Raw genomic sequence first — 2,051 nt, forward strand, 5'->3', positions numbered from 1 at the left:
TATATATATATAAACTATTGTTTTGTAGGTCACAATAATAACACTCATTTTATAGAAGTTAATGTTTTATTTGCTCTACTGTTAAATCGTCTCGTTTTCTGTGACATAGAACTCTCCATGGTGCTGATCTCCCAGATCAGGGACGGTGTAAAGTCTCAACACCTGCCTGCACATGATGACTGTCCATGTTAAAGAGTGGAATTATGACTGTATAAAAGTGTTACTGTCATCATTCAAATAATATATATTTATTTAATTTCTTTAAATAATATAGATAATAAATAATCCTCAGTTTAATTTTTTTTATTTTACTTTACTTGACTGTACTCTGTCACATGTTGATATTAGATAAAGAAATCACACTGCATTTTTATTGCCAAAGACCCTGAAACTGTTGTTTTCCAACTACAGGCATATGTGAAAAATAATTTATAATATATTTTAATGCCTTGGTTTGAACATTGCATTTCATGTAAAAATACTGATTCACTAAAATTCAATATATCCAGAAACAATTAAAGAGGAGACTTCCCTCCTCATTGGGGAATCATTAGGATATCATTAGTGTTTAATAGTAAAAAAAACAAAAACATTTGAGTTGCAGGTCAGAGGTCTTATACAGAGACGATTCGAGAGTAACAGGCACAAAAAACTCTGAAGTCTTCGTTTGCACCGTACCTTCAAGCAGAATCCTTCGACGACACGGACCAGGCGGATGATGGGGGTGTGACCCAAGCAGCACCAGCAACAGTCTGTCCACAGCTGCCATCACAGGAAACAGTAGTTTGATGAGGGGAAATACGAATACGACGACACCTAGAAGAAGTAAAAACGACAATGATGAGTGAACAGCAGTATCGCCGCTAAGAAAGTTCCTCCACGCGGTTAGAGATCTTCTGTAAGAGGATGGACGAACCTCCTTTATTAAGCTAATTGATTTTTTAAAAAGGTGATAGACTTAAATCAACTAAATTAGATTGAAGGGTCAGTACATGTGCGCTGAAGTAATTTGTTAATGGTCTTAACACCGGATGGTGACCTTTGCCCTCCTTCTAAAGCAGATCAAGAAATTCTTACTCCCAACACCTTCAAAATGCTGAGGAAATGTTGATATTAAACAAGAAAAGGAAGAAAAGAAAAGAAAATGTTGATATTAAACAAGAAAAGGAAAAGAAAAAAAAAGAAAGAAAAAAGCCAAAATAAAAAGTATTAAAGCAGCAATAAGAAATGTACATGTAGCTTTCACATTCCCAAGTGGTGAAAATAATTTTATTTTCAGGACAAAGTGAGTCTTGATGTATTGGGAATCATTACAGAGAGTGGAATACAGACGGAAATACAGACCACACTTTAATTTAACTCACATCACATCACATCACATCACAGAACCACTGAGGCATCATGGATAAAGAATAAACTTGTTGGCTTGTTAAGAGAAGTTTCACACTTCCTGTAAATACCTTAATTACATTTCACTTTGTGCCGTGGCCTTTCAATCCAGGATGTAGAGGTTAATTAACAGCATGTACAACCTGACAATCCCTTAAGACCAATTTGTTAATTTGACAATAGGGTTAGTGGTGCGGTATAAAGACCACTCTGCTCACTCCTGACTCCCGTGTCAACCAACACTGTTGGGTTTTTCAAGAGGAAAGAAAACCACAGGAAAAAGGAAAACCCAAGAAGATGGGCTGGGACGGAGGATTTGAGCCCAATGGCACCGAGGGCAAGAACTTTTACATCCCCATGTCCAACAGGACCGGGATCGTCAGGAGTCCTTTCGAATACCCTCAGTATTACATGGTAGACCCGATAATGTACAAACTTTTGGCTTTCTACATGTTCTTCCTCATCTGCACCGGAACACCCATCAACGGACTGACGTTGTTCGTCACGGCTCAGAACAAGAAACTCAGGCAACCTCTCAACTACATCCTGGTCAACCTGGCCGTGGCCGGACTCATCATGTGCGCCTTCGGATTCACCATCACCATCACCTCCGCCTTCAACGGCTACTTCACTCTCGGAGCCACCTCCTGTGCACTAGAGGG

At 38.8% G+C, this 2,051-nt stretch overlaps 1 protein-coding gene across 1 annotated transcript in view; it reads left to right on the forward strand.

Moving 5' to 3' along the window:
• The first annotated feature begins 1,180 nt into the window (after window positions 1-1,180).
• The window catches only part of LOC103385781 (green-sensitive opsin-like), a 2,293-nt gene continuing 1,422 nt past the window's right edge, over window positions 1,181-2,051 (forward strand). Inside the window, 1 exon segment of the mRNA XM_008319770.3 lies at window positions 1,181-2,051. Coding sequence (XP_008317992.1) covers window positions 1,687-2,051 — 365 coding nt within the window. The 5' untranslated portion in view covers window positions 1,181-1,686.

The sequence above is a fragment of the Cynoglossus semilaevis genome, chromosome 11 (assembly GCF_000523025.1).
Source record: "Cynoglossus semilaevis isolate Cse_v1.0 chromosome 11, Cse_v1.0, whole genome shotgun sequence".
NCBI lineage: Eukaryota > Metazoa > Chordata > Actinopteri > Pleuronectiformes > Cynoglossidae > Cynoglossus > Cynoglossus semilaevis.